Here is a 17,384-nt window from a genome sequence, read left to right as displayed (position 1 = left end):
TGTGAGCTCTCATTTTATGCATATTTTCAACCACCATTAGCAAATCTTTACGGTTTGTCACATACTCTGGAGCAGCATTTACCATTAGTTAGTGCCCAAGTCCTGTAGGTTGACACTTTCTTCTGCATTTTCTCCAGAATTGTGCAGCTCGGAAGCTGTGACCCAACAGATTTGGAGATAAACTTTAGTTTTCTGGGATAGGCCAAAAATGACTTTTAGCTGAATGTTTCTCTGAATAGCTGGAAATTAAGGGAAGCTAGAGGCAAAGAGCTAACTAAGACCAAGACAGCTAGTGAAGCCTGCTTTTCTCCAGAAGGCAGTGAGCAATATCGTGCAGGAGACGCTGGAGTGAGGCAGAAAATTCCAACTCATTTCTTTGGGGGATTCTTGCATAGTTCTCGCCTTCCCTGACTACAAGTGCTGTCCAAAATGCTTAGTCCTCACAGTAGGATTTGGCAAAGAGGGAAAGCTCCACGCCTGCAGGACCTGAATGCAGTTAATGCCTCAGTGCTATATGTTATCTCATGACTTTTTGTCTATAGTGCAGAGCTAGACTCTGATTCAGTTAACTAGTACGCTGGTTTCAGTCTCACTGAAGTGGATGAGATCTAAGCATTTCCCTGAAGCTGAGCGTGCATTTTCAAGTATTACTTTATATACAGATGTTTCTGTAAAATGACTGATGTTTCAGTGCTGAAGTTCCATTTGAGAACAAAAATATTTTGTTGTAAATGCAGCACCAAGGCTTGAAATTTACAGAAATTAAACACATTTAATTTATTTAAACAACTGTGATTGCTTTTCAAGCTATCACTAATTGAAAATTCCATTAACAAACTTTAATGTTTTCAGTCCCTGTGTGTGTGAAACAGACCCCACAGATCTTTGTTGGCACCCTGTAGTATTTTAATTTATGCTACCAATGTATTTTCATGGTCAAATGTTCTAAGAAACTCTCCTTGGAAAATAAGTTTGAATTTCATTCTAGCATGTAGAGTGATTACTGTACCTTTTTTCTTCCTTAAACTGTATAAATATTTTTTTTCCCAACAGTTTATGGTATGACGACAACTCAAGGGAAAATTAGTGGACAAAACCAACCTTACTGTTCATACCAATATGTGTACAAACTGTTGCTCAAACAAATTAATCTTATTCTTTTAGCCACAGGGTTTGCACCATGTATGTGTCCTAGACAAATATCTGTACTGGAAGAAATAGCTGCTTATCTTCAATTCAGTTTAGTAGTACAAACTTTGTAATTTATGGAAATGTTTTGTTCTGTGTTTGGTTTTTTGAATGGTTGACATATTAGGAGTAATGACAAGGAGTAATGAGACTATTCAGATGATATATCTGATGATTTTTCAAGGAACACAGTCCTAGAGATGGGCCTCCTGAACACATTTTTGGTTTTGGCCACACTGTAACATAATTTTTTTTTTTTTTTTAGGCAGAAGTCACTGTTGCACTCAGTGGATAGTTCTGTTCAATAAATGCAATGACAATGTATACTCTCTTCTGCTTTTTTACTTGTCATTATTCTTTGGATGGATAGTTTTCAAATGGAAGTTGGTTTTTTGGAGGGATTTGGCTTTTTGTTTTGTTTTGTTTTGTTTTCCACTTCTACAAGTAAAAAGTAATACTAGCAGCTCAGACACCAGGAGGAGAAAAACCCATAAGAAAAAAAGTAAATTCCTCCTGCCACAAAGACTCTGTCATGAAATATCTGGGAAATGTCCAGTGCATAGAATCACAAGTATTTCAGTGACTGTGACACTGATGCATCTATGGTAATATATAAAATAATATAGAAGGTATTATAACATAAGGCAATAGATTTGCCTCAGCAGATGGAATTTTAGAGAGACATAATATGTCAAAGATTATACATTAGTTAATGTGTGAATGTTTAAATTAAGAGCAATTCTAATTTTGATATAATTCAGGAACTGAAGAAAAATGAAGTTGCAAATTTGACTTAGACAAGGTAAAACCTGCTCAATGAAAGGTAGTTTATATAGATTTAAGCATATTCCATGAACTTCACCAAACAGATTTGGCAGATGAACATCACTGAAAAATAATGCATTACCACTTTTAGAAAGGTTACTAGCTTCAAATACATGCATAAATAGTGTATGTTGCTCTAGAACAAAGGATAATTTCTATTGTATGTGTATTCTGTGAGTGTATAGATATATAGATACATATATGTGGAGATCTCTGTTTGTGTATGTATATATGTGTGTGTATATATATAAAGTCATGTACAGAGGGTGTAAAAAATAAAGTGTAGTAGTCCCTGTATGAAGTCAATATGTACTGTTCCTCTAGGAAACGTGAGTATAAGATGAAGTGTTGGTGTAGCACTGGGCATGTATGAAGATCTAGCTGCATTTTCTCTAGCCTTGCATTAATACATACCAAGGAAAGTAACTCTCTTAAATCAAAACAACAGCAGTAGTTTTGATAAGTGTCAGATAATTTGTAAGCATTGCTGAGAGCAGTGTATTTAAACAAATGCAGAGGAGAAAAAAGCTCCACAGAGGAACACTATATCTGTTTGAAGTGAAATTGCCAGAAGGATTTTGTACAAGGAAGATGATTCACTTCTGTAACAGCTGTTCCAGAATAAGTGGCAGAGATTTCAGCATTCTCTACCCATCTGTGGGTCTTGTGAACTGCAGTATTCATGTGTATGTGAGGTTAACTGTTTGTAGTGTTAATTGCAGCAATACATCTCCAAGGTCAAACGCTGTACAAGATTCTGAAGTGTTAGTCATTTATGTAAATAGGAATGGCTAGATGAACTAAAACACAACTACTTTTCTCAAGAGTTTTACACTCCTATGTTCCAAAAATATCTTTATTTCCTCTTCTATTCTGTGGGTTTTGTTTACAGCTGTGGGAAAGTACACTCAAAGTTGTCTTTGTGCTTTTTTCTGGAAGCAGGCAGAACTGTGCTAATTCTCATGTCCTATAGTAAAGAGTTCAAAGCTGTGTAACTGAGAGCCTGATTTCCAATTCTTCTTTCTTTACTTTCTCAAGATTGCGGCTGCTGAGGAAAGCTTGCATTGCAAAGAGAAAAATGATGCTGAGATACCTTAGGCCATTTCTGTGAGCATCATGTGAACTAATAAACTGGCCTTACAGATTGTCTGAAATCAGTGAAATGAGTGATGTCTTAAGTGAATATGTTCTTGATGACTCCTGAAGAGACGCAGTTGTGTTTTGGTGTAGCTGGAGTGTAGTTCACTGCTGTGATGCTTGTGTTTAAGGTAGTCCAAATGGAAAGATGCAGAGAAGGAGGTGGCAAGGTCAAGGTGATAAATAAGGCTTGGGTAGATCTTTTGCATTCTTCTTGGATGTCACTACAATAAATCTCATGAGGCTAAATCTAGAGCCTTAAACCATTCAGAAATCCTGGAGCAGATGTCAGACCTGTCACTAGATGATCATCCTGTCCTGTGTGGCCTCTCTTCTGAGTGAAAACAGGAAGGCTAGGAACCCTCTGATGAAAGTGAAAGCTGAAAAAGTGCAGTTCTGTAGCAAGAAATTAATTCTGCCTCTGCAGCAGTAATAATCTCTGTAAGGTTTGCCCAGCAGATGCCAGCAGTGAATTAGCACAGAGCTTGTGGAAAAATAAAAAGAACTGAATGTGTAACTGTTGCAAATGTTTCACTGCTTAAAAAATGATTGCTTGAAATAACCTTAATGAAAAAGGTTAATTTTTACTGTGAAGACCCTCATTTTATCCTCTGAATCCCTGAGAATAGTGTGTTAGACTGTCTCTATACAAGTCAGAAAACATTCAGGTTTAAATTTGGTCCACAGTTCATAATAATGGCTTTCCACATAAACAATGGTATTAAGTTACTTATTTTAAAGATGTTTTAGGTTTAGCCTTTTTGCATCTTATATATTTTCACTCAACCTGGTATCTACCTGTTTACTGTTCCCTTCAGAGTAAAAACATAACTCTTCTTGTTTACTGTCCCTCTCACTTTGAATTACAGATTTGACCTGACATTAAGCTGTTCCTTTTTGTACTGGAGGGAAAAAAAAAAATTAAAAAAAAAAAATTGAAGTCATATGGTATTATCCTTCACTTTCATTGAAACATCTGGACTTCTGGAGCTATAGCTGAAAACTGTCAACATCTCTTGATGCAAAGCAAAGAGACTTAGCTAAAAGGGAAGTTCAAGCTGGAGAATCATCCTGGAGAAAGTTTAGTGCAGTTCAACACTGAGGAAGGAAATAATGATCTGTCAGAAGAGCCCCATCCTGCCCAAAAGCCATAGCATTAAATATCTAATGCTGTTGTTCTAAAGATTGGGCTCATATTCAAGATTTTAGTAGAAACCAGATTTTGGTTTTATTAAAGTTTATTTTTGGTTTGCTGTTTGCAAAGCTTATGTTCTAAGCAAGAGGAAGAAGTCTAGCCTCTCATATCAGGACTTCCCTTAATTTAAGGAAGCTACAAGGAGGACTTGTTACTGCTTTGTTACTCTCAATAATAAAATTGATGCACATGATTTTATGATACACATAATACAAGTCAGTTCCAGGTCCTTCTGAGCTGTTGAGAAGATAATGTGTTATCCACCTAATTATGTTGATGACTGTGATTATGTACTTTTTAAAAAATATTTCCTTGAATCAAGGTATTAAATAATACAAATGAAGTAACACGGTCACGTCACAAAGCAGTTGAAATGCTGTATGATTTGGGCTTTCATGTAGGATCATAAACACTGAAACATGGAGTTCACTAGTAATATTTATTCTTTAGCCTTAAAAGATTCCTATTTGAAACTGTAAGGACCCATTGAAAAGTAAACTTGTGTCACATGGGAGTGAGTGTTCATTACAAATAATGATCATTATATGAGTCTAGATTATTACTTGTCATTTTATGTTCTTGGCAATTAGTGGATCTCATTTAAAATATTTATTTTTACTGCTGGCTGAGTTTCCCTATAAAACTGGAACAGACATCTTAAAAACTATGATCTCCCAGGCAAAATAAATTAAGTCTTGGAATTATGTCAAGACTTTTAACTGAAAATGAAGTTTCAAAACAATCTTTGTGCAAAAATGAAACTCACTTTCTCCCTTTAACTCATCTTTCTACCTACTGTTTTTTTGGGTGTTTCTGTCTGTAAATCAAACATATGCTCTTTTTCTTGCTTTCTGGAAGACTTCCAAAGGTTGGGGGGGAAGTCTTACAGGAAACCTTTCCAAAACATATTTAGGACTTGTTCTTCCTGTACAGATAAAACCCTCAGATGTGTTTTTAATACAGACTAACTGAAACTGGAAAACTGTAATATCTGGTTTGGGGCATTTTTTTTTTAATTAAAAGGTAGAAATTTGATGGATATTTTTCCTATTAGAATTTGCATCAAGAGTTTTACTTCATTGTTACTTCCTTGTCTCTTTCAGTGAGTTCCAGATGTGCTAATAATTTGAGATTTATCTCAGTATAAATGTTTATTTGATCAAATGAGCATGTATTGCGTTTGGAGACTTCCTTATCAGATTATCAGATGGAAATGAATGCAGTATTTGCCTTTCATGAAGTTTTCTGCATGGCTTTGATTTGAAAACATCTGTCTTTAAGTTACAAAAATAATTCAGAAGAAAAGACCTATACATACAAGAAAGATATGGCTTTAATTCTTTCCCAGATATAGTCTTAGATTTTCCTGGTGTCCTGGAGTCTAACTGCATATTTTATTAATCTGATTTTGTCTTGTGTGACTGTCGATATACCATGTAAATGGAATCCATGCTTAAAGTATTGCCAATTCACAGAATTAGAATGTTGTACCAGTGCAATTCCACAAATTAATTGTGCAATGTGTGAAGTGATTGGCTCTAATTACCTTTAAATTTCTTTCTGTTTTTCTTCCTTCAGGGAGCATATATCAGAATTCTGGCCTTTTATTACTAACATTCATAAATTATATATTCTTTCATTGATCCCTTGGAAAACTCAACTGTCCCTGTTTAACAGGTATTGCTTTTGGGGCAGCAAAGAGTAGACATGAACAAAAGTAGTAAAGACAAAAATATATCGTCAGCATACATACTGACATTTAAAATATTCCCATCATTATTTGACATATGTTATTAAGAGAAGCTGCTGAGTTACTATCTAACTTAGTGTGCTGTTTGCTAGTTACATGGTTTGCATATACTATCATAATTATTAACCCTTCCCTTGTTTATAAACTACATTGATATATGGCTTAACAAGGAGAGAGACAAAGATAGATGATTACCAGTGTTAGGACCCTAACTAAAGAAACATGCTGACTTTAAGTTTATATCACATCTTTTGCACTACTCTGTCACATATTAGGAAATGCTCTATTTTTAATGAGACAAAAGTAGAAATTAATCCAATCAAATCAGATAGTAGCTGTTAGTCCAGAGGGATATACAGATGCTTTCAGGAATGTTGTTGGTGTGGCTAGCATCATCTGTGCATTCAAAATAGGTTTTAAAAATAGTGTTAACATAGCCAAAAATGGAGGTGGGGGGAGAATGATGAGTAATTTAAGGTATGTGTGTCTGTTTCTTTTCTTCTTCCCATAGTCTTATTACTCCCTGACTTCCACAGAAGGTAAATATTAGTGTTTCCACTCTTTCAGTTGCAAGGCTGAAAAAAACCAATGTTTATATCAATTAAAGTCAGGGCTCCTAAGGAGGGTAAATATTAATTTTTCCCAGCTTTCCGAGGAGTTATTAAATCTTCTTATGTTATGACCCTAAATAAATTATCATGTAAAATTTTATTTTTGTCAGGTATGTAACCCACGGAGTCCCAAGGTTTGTTTCATAAATGTAGCTGGGGATTGACCTGGATTCAGAAGGTCCAGTGGCACTCAGGAGGCAGGAAGCTCATTTTTCACTGACACTATATGACATACCTCATCTAAGAATATGTATCACAATACCAAAATGGACATGTATAAAACATGAAAAAAGAGATTATTCACAATTTAATTGAAGTTTTAATAAATCAAGGCAAGAAATTAGATTTAAAGTTTTAGAAAATGATTTAATGAGTAAATCTACATTTCAGTCAATGCCAAAGTATTCATCCTTGTATATACAGAGAGAGAAAATTCATATATATAATCTATAAAAGAAAACAAAATTATTTCTAGACTATTTTATAAATAGCTAAAATCCAAGAAGATAAAAATCTGTACTTTCTTGTATGATATGCAACATATTTAGTTGCATGTATAAATGAGGAAAGAGAATTTTGCCTCTTGTTCTATTTTACATTTCATACTAAAAAGTAACTTCTTAACTCCTTATTGGTATATTTGTGTTCTAGATTCCTGAACTGAATTCCTGGTCTGAAGAATTCAAGATGTAAATAAGCAGACACTTATGACAGTGAAAAGAATTATACAAAGTCCACCAAAATACCCTTGGAGTATGTAGATCAGAACTACTAGAAGGAAAAAAACTGGCCTCTATTACTACATAATCAAAAAATCTTCAGAACATTGTGTTTATCTACTGAATAAATACTATTACTAGTGCTTATAGAATTAAAATAGGATGGCAACATCATCCCACACCAGATTTTCTTGTCCATCTCTTTGTTATCAGGATGCGAATGTTTGAACACTGTCACTGTTCTAAATACAACACTAACTTTTTTTTTTTCCAAAAATTACTCTTCAAAATTTTTTAAAATTTAAGAAAAGCCAAAAATAATTAGCATAAACCAGTTATTTATCTCTTTGATGTAAAAGGTGTTTGGCTGTATTGTTGAAAATGAATCCCTTGGGATGCTGTAATCTTCATAACTTCTCCATTTAGAGTATCGTCTTCAATTATTGTTATCAGTCCCTCAGCAATTATTGATGGGCTGGAAAAAAAAAATTATTTCAGAATCATGATGTAATAGAACATGTGAAAAGGACAAGTAAATAAACTCGATGTAGATTTATACACCCTGAAAATTAAACAAACTGGTATTTGAACAAATTTATTTTCAAGAAAAGCAAAAGCGATATGTTTCAGGAGAGAAATCCAGTCTCCTCACTCAGGACATACAACGTAAAGCAGCAACTTTACAGATCATCATTTGTTTGTTCTAGCTACTTCTAAATCCCTGTGGACATCCAGGTGCCACTGGGCTTCCTATCAAAGTTTTCTCTGTCAGGGCAATGGACAGAAGGAATCTTTACACAATCCTCTGCAGCTCTTTGCTGTTAATTTATCCTGTTTCTGCAGCAGGACTGACACACAAATCAGTGTAAGGAGAATATTGTCACGTGCAGTCGATAGGTGCAATAAATTTTACATATGAAAAAACATGGATGAAACAACACAGAGAATTTCTTTTTTGAAGAAGTATCTGACCAGCTAATTGTTATGAGGCTGAGAAAATGTTAAAAAAATATCACTTTATGCTTGTCTTGTTCTCACACTCTTTCCTAGCTGTCTGCTTTTAGCCTTTGTTGGCAATACCATAACGGTCTTGATAGCTCTTTGATCTGATCCACCATTGTCATTACTGTGCTCTTATGAACTTAGTCTAGTTTTGTCAGTTCTTGGTCTGATTTCTATCTTGGTTCACTTGCAAACTTTGTGGAAATATAATACAAATCATATACCCTGTATCTCACAGCAAGGCTGATTAAACAAATTTATGGAAGAACACCAAGGGCCATTAAAAACTAAACCTACCCTCTCTAACTTGAGAATTTGATTTGCACTTTGCTGGGAAAATTGGAAGTATCACCGAGTGGGTGATACTCTTAAAATAGCATTAGTTATCTGCCATTTGTTCCTTGTATATAGGATAACATATTTGATAGACTTTTATCTGAGGCAGCATTTCCCTTTAATTTTCCTGAAAGCGCTACTGTGTGTGTGCTTGTTCTTCATTAACAAAAGGCAAAAAATCACTGTATCTGACTTGACTTACTCCATCACGCCATAGAACTGCATCATATTTTTGATCTCATCCTTATATGAATAAAATTGTCCCATATTCTCCTCTTTATCTATTGACTGAAGAATTGGTGTGTTGACAAATCCTGGACAAATTGTGTTGAGTCTCACACCGTAGTTTTCCATATTAGCCGCTAACTAGAAAAGAGAAAAAGTTAGGCATTCATCATCAGCATTTTAAAACAGCATTGTATAAGTAGTTTTTCAAAGAATGAGATTTACCACTAAATGCTTTTCAGCCTTGCCTAGTAAGCAAATTTTGTTAATACTGATTGTTTTGTTTCACCAACTAAGTTTGAAGCATGTTTTCTCTAGTAACCATACTAGATTACTAGGAAAAAACATCTGTTTTGCTGAGAGAACAATTCTACAAGAAATCAACACTCTTCTTTCCATGCAGCTGTTTTTTTCTAATATTTTTGTTATTAGTGCTCTTGGCATGTCATTAACAGTGTTCTAGGGTGATGATGTAACTATTATAAGCAAAGCCAAGTAAAAAAATTCTCTCAAATGTATGCTTCCAATCTTATAAGAACTTTCTTATTAAAAGAAAACTATCTGAAGTCAAATCAAGATTTAACTCTAAGAATGTATTTACCTCCCTCACATCAAAAGAAATAGGATTTGGTCTCTGCTGCTAGAACTGTAATGCTAAACCTTTCCAGCTGCTCTTTTGTCCCTGCTAAGGGATGAATCTGTCACTGAGCATCTCCACAGGAACGTCCCTGGGAACTCCAGGAAAGAGGCAGGAGTTTTTTTGGGAAGCAGTTCCAAAGCATGATGAAAGAAAGCAGCACAAATTGTTATGGGAGTGGTAGGACCCTTCCTTTGTGGTGCTACCAATGCATGTGTGTAGCAAAGAAGTCCGATCAGCATCCAGGCATATGTTGAATGCCTGGTGAACTTTCTTAGCAATGGCACAGAACTTGTGAACTATACATGATATATCCAAGAATAACCATAACTGTTCAACACTGAGTTCTATTTATTTTAATATTTAATAGGAATCCTTTCTGGTATTACATAAATCATATGTCATTTTCATGATATGGTAGCCTGCCCTTTTGGTCTGGAGAAGAAAAGAAACTGAAGTCCTTGATGTTTTGTTTCATACCTGCCCAGTGTTAGGCTGTACTGCCTTTCCTGGTGAATACAATGATTCATTAAATTTATTATTCTTTTTCTCCTTGTCATTCTCATGTTCCATAGAGACAGAATTTCCTCTAATTTTCTAGCAGAGCCTTTATTTTTGAATTTAGATGGTGATGTTTATATTATAATGAGATGACAAAAATGGAAAAACAGGTGTCAGGTTCATGCTGTGGCTGATATGTTATATGCAACACTTACTCATACTAATCTGTTTAGGTTAATCTAAAAAAGAAGTTAAAGGTGGGGGTGTAACATATAGATAAACTATCAAAATGGTCATTTCAGGTGCTTTATTCTGGAAATTATATTGTAAATCCTATGAGTAGATTATCTTTAAGCTTAGGCTGTGAAAGTGTAATCATATCTGCTCCCTCCAAATTATTTTATCATACTGGTTGTTCAATTTAACTAGACAGTTTTGGAGTCAGAGTCTAAGACTTACTATATGGTTATATGACATGTAACATGTCCCATCCTGAATGTGTCATTTTATGTTTTCAGCATATTAAGAGTTGGTAAGAATAAATAATGGCAGACATTTTTGCATTCAAGTTCCTTTTTATACACTTTAGTACCTATTTATCATAAAAAAGTCATCAACCTGACTTTCAAATAAGGAAACCAAAATGTTAAATGACTGGGATGGAGTTATGAAAAATATTTTTAAAGCTTGGATAAGATTTTGACTTTTGGGCTCTTCCCACTGTCCTTAAATTGCTTTACAACATCTTTCTTCCATGCTCCCAAAACTTCAAATCGGCCATAAACACACACGTCTTACATATTTGATCTTTGGATTCCCTTTGCAAAAGGAGGGAACCTCCACTGCTTCAGACACTTTGTTTGCTTTAAGAAAATCAGTCCCAGTTGTGTGACAATAATGAGGGAACATGAGAAACTTGGCATGTTCCCAAGGAGCTGCTGATACTGTTTTCAAAAACACATACTTACTGCTATTGACCGTGTGAATCCAATTACACCATGCTTTGTAGCACAGTACACAGGTTGGAATGCAGCAGGCATGAGTCCTTTAAAATAAAAAGGTAGCTGAATAAAGATGTTGAGTACTCCTCTTTGTGATTACCTTAAACACACATATAGGTCTATAATGTAAAAAATAAGTGATGGATGTATAGAGATGCAAGAAAATAGATTAGTAAAAGTTTGCAAATTTTGTAATCTGAGGTAGGCTGGGAAAAGATATGAAATGGATAAAAACGAGGAGGCAAAATAAAAGTAACAAAGGAGTAGAACTTTTAAGAGAAAAAGTTGTATCTATGAAGTATGACTTAAAAGGATCTGGAAGAAAACAGTGATGAAACTGTTGAGCCTTTTATGAATCTGTGAAGTGATTAAAGTATGTAAAGTATTTTAGATAAACTTTGATTGCTGACACCCTAGTTGCTGATATGTAAACTGGTCACCTGCAATCATTTAGTGTTTTCAGGGATGAAGTATGGGAAAAGGTAAGGGAAATAGCAAAATCCATTTTGACTACTGTAACTGATTGAATATTATCTTTGTAATATTTCAAAACATAAATATAATGTCAGACTTAAATCCCTTGCTGATGTTGTTACAGAAGGAATAGTAACAAAACTCAGCCTCAGACAAAACTTTTTCTCTAGCCCTAATGTGAGAGATGAGTGTGCTGCACAGCTGACTGAAGTGCAGTCAGCCAACACATCTGCCCATGCAATATTGTTACTGCTTATTTATTTGACAATGTGGTTAGTACTATGACTACATACACTTTTGCATAGTAGTTTTTGCTTAAAGGAGCAACTATAAACAAAATAATTCAGACTTGATGCACCATCTGAGGCATTGTAAAATTTATTTTACTTACAATACTATTCTGGTAATATTTCATAGGTAATAGTTTTTTAAAAGACATTTGAATGAAATAGGGAAGCCATTTTGCAATAAGCAAATGGAAAAAGCCCTGAGAAGTGAACACAAGACCTCAGTGCAGAGAGAGTATAGAGATAAGTGAGTAAACACTGTGAGTGGAATAAGATGAAGACCTCAGATAGTGAGCAAAAAGAAATGAAAGCAGAGATGTAGATAGGGAAGCTTTTTGAAGCATTTTCTAGATTGAATGAAATTGGCTGAAAATGATTTCATGGTATGGTACCTCCTACAGTGGGCCCTGTTCTGGAATGAAAAGCCAGGATGAAAATTTTTAGAAGGGAACAGGAAAAAGAGGTAACAATCCTGGGTAGTATCATTGCTATTTTCTGTAAGGAAAAGGAGAAGCAAAATAAAAAATGACTGCTAACATTGTGAACCTTTATGGTGGGAGTGGGAGAGCATAAAATCACTATTTATAGTAGAGAAAGAAGAGAGAACAGAAGTTTTGGAGGAAAACTAAGAACTTAATTCTAGTAGGACTGTTTGATGGTAAAAAGCTGGTCAAGAAGGGATGACAGACCATGAGTGTATATACATTTCTGCCCATTATGCCAACAATTTCCATTAGACAATGACAACTGAACTGGACCACATGCATGCTGTAGTTCCACCTGAAAGCTAAGGTCTTGTGAATAGCAAACCACAGCCTGTTCTAAAGTTAGGGGATAAAATTTGTATGTGTTCCTGAATATGGTATTATAAAACTGGATACCGATTTTGATGCCTTAATGTTTGATTCTAATGGGAGTCATCCCAATTAATATCTCAGACACGTTTTTCATTCTTCATATTTCATATCTTTAAGTGATATAATCAAGAAAGGGTGTGACTTCTGTCAGTGGAGATGAAGAACACACTACCCCGCTTTAAGTATGGATTTGCCAGAAAAATTATGTATGCCAGAGACTTGCATGGGCTCACTGCTCTGAAATCCATTTTGTCTGAAGGAAAAAACTTTCTAAGATGGCACAAAGTTCTAATTACAACCCTGACACCTTCAAGGTTTTATCTTGGTTTTGGTGATCCAATGAAAGCAACACTGGTATTAGCACTGTTCAGTGGTGGGAAATGAAGAACTTTAGTGGCTGGTTGTTCTCTTAAATTTGTATTTATCAGCTTAGCTTGGATTAAGGCGTTATGCTTCTGATTGAGAACTTGCTTTATGAAAAATGGTTTTTGTGTTATATATACTTTGTGTATAAAGTATTTATTTGACCAGTGAAAAAATATGTTTTCATAGCATATTACTTAGGGCATTCATCTGTTAGAAAATCCGGACTGGATTTGCTGCTTCCATGAATATTTAATTATCTTATGCAAAGTGGTACTGCAGTGAAACAGACTGGAGAATATTATGCACAAAATAATGGGGGGAGGAAGGGGAGGGTGTTCAAATGGATGGTGATGGGGCAATGTACTCCTGGAAAGTGATACATGTGGTTCTCAATCTCTCTTTGCAAGGGAAGGCAACTATGCCCAGATTTTCCTCTCTCTGATGTTGCTACCTCACTGAACTGTTACATGAAAGGGGACAGGGAACTTCCTTCTCCCCTGAAACAATCTTCATTGAGAACTAGTTGGTGAATTGCAAATGATTTCATGATGACTGAAGGTGCTGTTTGGTTTACGAAAACCAATTTAAGCAGACCAGCACTAATCCTGTGCATCAGTGTTAACTGCTCTTTTTTATTTTTCTCAGTTCCTAGCAGACTGACAAAGACAATTCTTGGCCTTGGTTGTACCCTAGTGCCCTTGTCATTACGAGATCAAGAACAGTCTACCATTTGAGACGTGGTGTCAGACTTCTCACTACAACTGCCTATTTGTCATGGTCAATAGTTTTTATATCCACATTTTGAGAAATTAGTATTGAAGGTAGAGGATTGTATCAATAAGCTTGAATTGTATCAGTGAGCTTTGTTGAAACCAGTATTTCCTTTCAGTCTGCTGAAGAGCTTTGATGAATAGAGAATTAAGCACTTTTTCCCCAGATATGCTTTCCCACTGAACACGTTGCCCTCAAGAGATTTGAACAAGTCTCTTTCTTTGAATCAAGATAGATTAGCTTTTAGATGACCCTTCTGCCCTCTATTTGCTCTATGCAAATATTAGGCAGCTTGAGACAAATGTAATTTCTGTTAGTATCTTTAAGTTTCATTAATTGTTGGAGGAGTGTACTTCATGTTTGAATGAGTGTGGCACAGAGAATAAAGAATCATAGTCTGTTTTCTAACATGGCTGTTCACCTCATGGGGGCTTTGGGTTCATCGGAAAGCACTGCTTCTACACTATGATTATGCGGTGATTAAGGTCTATTCCCAGTTATACTTTAGACAACTATATACACTGTTAAAACATTTAAACATCCCATTAAAATATTTAAGTTTTCGGTCACTAATGTGATAATCACAGTATTGTGTGGCATCCTAAAATTCTAAATTTTTCATTGTTTATGGAGATATGTGAAAATGCTGAAAGGTAAGTTTTGGCAAACTGACAGAACCTATTTAAAAGAAAATCAAAAGTGTGCTTCTCTATGTGCTGGAAAATATTGCTGAAGTAATGTGTTTTCCTTTCAGTATAAGGTTTGTTTTATAAAATATCCTTATCAAAGCCTATTGCAAATAAGTTACATTACAAGATTTAGCCATATTTATTTAAATTAAATGTATTTGGATAAACAGTATCGAATATGCTTACAATGTTCTTTGAAGGCCAAAGCTTCTTTTGAAAAGCGGATATATGTAACTAGAGAAACAAGCTAGGGGTATGATGGTTCTAGAGAGTGATGAGAGAACTGATTAGAGGGGTTTATATAATACCCTATTCTTAAGAATAGGGAGAGGTACAAGATCACCTTCATTATGTCAGTTATACTGCTGTGATCTGTGTCAAAACAAAGGAGACACAGAAATCCTAGCAAAAAATCTAAGCTGTGTCATTTCTAGGAAATTTTTAACAGTGAACTGAAGTCTCAAGGGAATAGTTTCTAAATTTTCTAACTTCATTCCTGTGGATTCTGCGCAGCATCCTCCTTTTTACAAAGGGGAGGGACCAGAGGCTCTTTCATGATGCTGAACTGAAGGCCACAGTTGTGCAGCCATTTACACCTTTGCTCTCCTGTATCACTGAGATAAATTCTTGCCTTTACTCAATGATGTTAACCATATGCTTAGCTTTGTTCTTGTAATATACATAGGATCAGGTCCTAAAAAAGCCTCTTTGCTGTGAGGGGTACTTTAAGTATTTATTTTGGCTGAAGCTTTCTGTAGGAGGAGGACAAAGTGGTTGCTTGAGTGTGAAACCTGAGTGCCTGAAGTTGAGTGCAATCAAACTGTCGATATGGCTGTACAACAGAAAGGTATCCAGATACACTACACATTGAACAATCTCTCATAGAAATCTATCATAATTTGATGCTAAATATTTTACCAGTTTTTAAGCCCTCTATGAATACTTTGATTTTTTTGTTTAATCTGCTAGAATCGACAGATGCAAATTCAGTTTTATGAAATACCTTTTTGAAAGTATGAAGGCTATCAAAACAAAAGTGCATGAACACACATGAATTCCCTTTTCCCCTTTACTTAATGAAAGTTTATAGGTACCAGCCACCAAAAGGTAAGAGACAATGTTAAATTTAATTGTAATGTAAATGTAAATGATCTCAGGAGTTAAATGTAATTTTGTATGCTTTTTCAGTTGCTTGTATCTATTCTGTTAAACAGAATTTAAATTAATGTACGTAGCTTCCCACAGAATAAATTTTAGAACCTTTTACTCTAAATTTGAAATGAAGTTTATTACAATGTAAAAACCTGCAGTCATTGGCATTATCTTTTGTGTGGGAAAATTGGCAGTAAAACACATTTCCCGTTATCTCAGTTGTTTAGCGACATTATTCCTCTTGTTATGAATGCAGAAATCCCTTAAAATTAAGAAAGTTTTATAGCTTGGAGACATAGTGGATTAGGAGTTGGGTGCTTGCTGCACGTACTCACATATTTCTTTCCTTTTCTTACTTAGTCCTGTCTTGTGAAGACACTAAAGAAAGGAAGATTCAATACTGGAAAGACAAGGTGGACACTGGCTTTCATCCAGTTGACTGAACACTTTAAGCATCCACTTCATAGGAGGCATTTAAATAGTTCCACAGGTGTTTGGAAATATAAACCAGTAAGGCTTGATTTTGTCCCTACTTCAAATAATTGACAAAATTCCCATGGTAAAGAACTGGAAACTAATCAATGTGTAAAGCAAATATTATTGAATGTTATGTAAGAACTAAATATAACTCATCTTGCTGTTCAGCAAGACACAAGATTATTTGCTGTCTGAAGAGTGTATCTGATAAAATCTTATAGAGCACTTGGACAGGGGGATCAAAACCACTCAGAAGTTTAATGATCAACAGAAGCTAGCTCTGAGAAAACACTAGAAGAGGATGTTAAACAAGCCAATGGTAGTTTATCTGTTATATATGGAATAAACCGCAGGACTTGGACCTTCAGACTGGAAAGGAGAATTAGAGTTACAAAGCACAAATAGTAGTAAATAAATAAACAACAAAAATTAGTGCATGTCAGTTTTTATAATGTGTTTTTCCTTATGACCTTGAAAGCAATTGCTAAATACAAGCCATGTAAAAGCAAACAAAGCAAAGAACACTTTGTTTTTGACAGATATTATGGCACAATGTTAATGTTAAAAAAGTAAATAAATAAATGAAAATTTTAATCAAATAATTAAAATGTCACTTATAAGCTCTTAACAAACGGAGAACAGCCAAGCTGTTAGGTCATAAAATAATTTTGTGTGCATTTGAGACTAGTTAGCAAAGGAATCAAACCACTTGCTACCTCTGCCCTTTCTTAAGCACTGCATGGGCATCAGCACTTCTGTGAAAATGTTTAATCTTTTACTTGTGTTGATGAACTCTTGTCCTGCAATAGCAGTTTCCTTTGGGTTAATTTGGTCCCAATACAACGTCCATCTGAGCCAACGGAGATAAACTTACTGGCATCAGTAGGCAGTATTGCAAGTGCTGACTTAAAGGCACATGGAGACTTTTAACAAAGAACCCCTCACCAGTATGGGATATGTTCATGTATTAAGTCAGATCCTGAAGATCCACATGCATTATATCAACAGGGTGGACTTCTCATCACAAAAGCCAAAGTTTACAAGAGAATTTAATAGTAGTCAGAATATTCACACCTATCCACATTCAGGAACTATGGCCACTGCTGTCTTACTGGCTTTTCATTGTTAAAATACATAGGAATACCCTGGAATAAAATTACTATAATTTGGTATACTGCATGAAA

The 17,384-nt window shown here is 35.0% G+C and overlaps 1 protein-coding gene across 3 annotated transcripts in view; it reads right to left on the bottom strand.

Annotated features, from left to right (window-relative positions):
* Positions 1–7,051: 7,051 nt before the first annotated feature.
* The window catches only part of HPGD (15-hydroxyprostaglandin dehydrogenase), a 29,015-nt gene continuing 18,682 nt past the window's right edge, over positions 7,052–17,384 (bottom strand). For 2 of the 3 annotated variants that reach the window (XM_074865079.1, XM_074865077.1), the window contains exons 5-7: positions 11,095–11,171; positions 8,966–9,129; positions 7,052–7,900 (exon numbers count right to left, since the gene is read on the bottom strand). In XM_074865079.1, coding sequence (XP_074721180.1) covers positions 7,765–7,900; positions 8,966–9,129; positions 11,095–11,171 — 377 coding nt within the window. In that variant the 3' untranslated portion in view covers positions 7,052–7,764. Of the gene's footprint in view, positions 7,901–8,965; positions 9,130–11,094; positions 11,172–17,384 lie in introns of those variants that run through there. The other variant, XM_074865078.1, reaches the window with a different exon arrangement.

Source organism: Strix uralensis, chromosome 4 (assembly GCF_047716275.1).
Source record: "Strix uralensis isolate ZFMK-TIS-50842 chromosome 4, bStrUra1, whole genome shotgun sequence".
NCBI lineage: Eukaryota > Metazoa > Chordata > Aves > Strigiformes > Strigidae > Strix > Strix uralensis.
Note: the sequence above shows the minus strand (reverse complement) of the source record. Positions and strands in the feature narration are given on the sequence as shown.